Below are 2788 nucleotides of genomic sequence, written 5' to 3'. Positions count from 1 at the left end.
CGCTACACTCATGTCTACTACATAATTCTTCCCATTTCTCAGTTTTAACTGTTTATATTGTTGAAACGAAACGGTCAATAATTTTGATTTTTTTTCCAGTTATTCGTTCTATTTTACTTTATAACATATTTGTTTCTCATACGAATCTCACTCATCGTTAAGCTTTAAAAAAATAAAATGTGCCACCATTTGCGTTTGCAAATACAAATATTAATATTTTAAAACATAATAATATGTGTAAATAATATTTCACATGTAATAATATCACAACGAATTATATTGTTACATGTAATAATATTTTTAACGTGTTTTACACGTAATATTTCGTGTAACATAGTAAACTTTAACAATATTTTTTAGAACTTTGAGACGGTCAATTTTAATTTAATTAGTCTCATTTTGCACGTATTTATGTAAAGAATAAACTGTAAAAATTTGAAACAATTCTCACATAACTGATTTTACAAAAGAACTATCTTAAGGGAAAATAAACAAACTTATGATAATTCAACGTTTATTTTTTGTTATTTATTTATTTATATAAATGAATGTATAATTTCAAATCTGCTACTCTTTGCCCAAGCTAGTTTTGTGGATGTTTCTTGTTACAGATTAATAACATTGTTATAATTGTATATACGTACAAATTATAATCACAATATTTATATTTGTGTAATCACTGATACAGAGGGATATGTTCATGATCTCACGTTTTATTAATATTAAATAACAAATAATGAATTGAATTGATTGAATTAAATCAATAAACCCTGGCTGAGGTAATATTTTTTGCAATAAATTAAAAAATTTAAATTATTTTGACATTTAACATACTGTCTTGGCTCTTATCCCTTTAGTCCTTCAAATCTGTGATTAAACAATAAAGTTGTCCAGTTTGATTGTGTCTCGTGGTAATTATTAAGACCTGAACGTTCGTGCAATTTCTCGGTGAGCACGCGGAGCACCACTGCGTGCGAGTGAGTCGAATGCTCGATGAAGTGAGATAGCAGCATTTCTCAAGGAGACCCGACACTCGCTGAATGACGATCGAAATGTTGCTATCTCACTTCAGCGAGCATTCGACTCACTCACACGTAATGGTGCTCCGCGCACGCACCAAGAAACCACGCGAACGTCCGGACTAGTAATTATATTAATAAAAAGAAATAATCTAAACGACATATAACTTTTTCAAAATATTTATTCTCCAATTCGAGTAAGAAAACAAAAAAGAAATACGAGGCCATTAATCAAAGAGAAGTCAAAAGAAGGAAAAAAGACACAATCTTACATAATTTAAAAGACTAAAAAAATTATAAGAAAAGATTAATATTAACAATGTATAATTTTAAAAGTTTATTGCCACAAGAAAGATTGAGTTGAACAATATATTGAATGATTATAAGGAAATTCGAGGGTTTTAACGAACGTATCACATACGTAACACAAATAAACTTACTTTTCTGAATTATTACATTTATGGGATTTATGTACCAAGGCCTCCAATGCTTCCTCGCTGCTATTGGATAACTGCGACATACCAGAAAGACTGGTAGAGGACATGAGCTCTTTCGAACGCTTCCCTTCCAATCTCCCTGTTACATTAGTATACTTTCTTTGGGACATCATGCTTTATCTGAAAAAGAACAGAAGACCGTATGTAAAATTGTTGTACTATGTGAGCGAATAAATGCCATATGACATGAAATGGGTATTGATGTATATACACTACCGGTCAGAAGTTGGAAACCATTTATTTAAAATGTCTACTATATGAAATAAAATATAATGTCTACTTAAATTACGAAATTTTAAATTACGAAAATTCTTTAATTACGAAAAAATATTAAATAAAACATGAATCAAATTTTTAAGTATTATAGTACTTCAGTAAAATATTTTTAAATTTTCTACATGGTCTCAAAATTTTAGCCGGCAGTGTAATTAATGTAACACTAGTAATGCATATACCTGTATGATATGTATGTATACAGGATGTCCTATTTTAATTGACCACCCCAAAATTTTTTATTTGTAATTTTAGAAAAAAATATTTCAAACAAAAGTTATTTGGTTCGAAGGGGGACATAAGAGGGTGATAATGATTTGATAGTCGTTTGTAGAATACGTGAAGGTCACCTTTAATTTCTTAAATTTCTGGATGTAGATTACGTGAAGGTCACCTTTAATTTCTTAAATTTCTGGAACCCTGTATTTTTCATTGCATATTCTTGTAGCTTACGAGAGCCAAAACACTTTTCAAAACACTATAATAAAATATTTTTTCATTAAGTATTTTTCGTGTTATAAGGTTTGAAGTTAAACGGTACTGCTTGTACCGTTTAAGCATTTTCTGCTGAAATCACAAATAAAAAAGTTTTTGGGGTGGTCAATTTAAAAAAATGGGACACTGTATAATAACAATTAATTATCAAAATATTGTATTAACATTATTAAAATTATTATTAAACATTAAGTATTCAGACAGGCAAGCCTATTGAAAAGAAATATCGAAAAAATCTGTTTCCAAATTTTGTCGACAGAAAAATTATAGATTTGACATGTGTTACATGATGTTAAAATACTAACAGAAATATAACAAAGTTTAACAACATGCTTAGATTGGCAGCAGAAATTAAACAGAATTTGCTCACGTAACTCGACGACAAATTGACATCAAAAACCGAGCAGAGTCTACTGACATAAGGCTTGTTTTTATTGCTGCACTGTGAACTAGTGCAGTAAGCTAGAATGAGAAAAATTATACTTGTCCTACTCTAATTTATTG

General features: G+C 29.3%; 1 protein-coding gene across 4 annotated transcripts in view; it reads right to left on the bottom strand.

Annotated features, from left to right (window-relative positions):
- The window catches only part of LOC105557777 (tubulin polyglutamylase TTLL5), a 67787-nt gene that overhangs the window by 39070 nt on the left and 25929 nt on the right, over positions 1-2788 (bottom strand). For all 4 annotated transcript variants that reach the window (XM_012005109.1, XM_012005110.1, XM_012005112.1 and 1 more), the window contains exon 2: positions 1460-1636. In XM_012005109.1, the coding sequence (XP_011860499.1) occupies positions 1460-1629 (170 nt within the window). In that variant the 5' untranslated portion in view covers positions 1630-1636. The remainder of the gene's footprint in view (positions 1-1459; positions 1637-2788) is intronic.

The sequence above is a fragment of the Vollenhovia emeryi genome, unplaced genomic scaffold (genome assembly GCF_000949405.1).
Source record: "Vollenhovia emeryi isolate VEMERY1.0 unplaced genomic scaffold, V.emery_V1.0 DF939420.1, whole genome shotgun sequence".
Taxonomy (NCBI): Eukaryota; Metazoa; Arthropoda; class Insecta; order Hymenoptera; family Formicidae; genus Vollenhovia; species Vollenhovia emeryi.
Note: the sequence above shows the minus strand (reverse complement) of the source record. Positions and strands in the feature narration are given on the sequence as shown.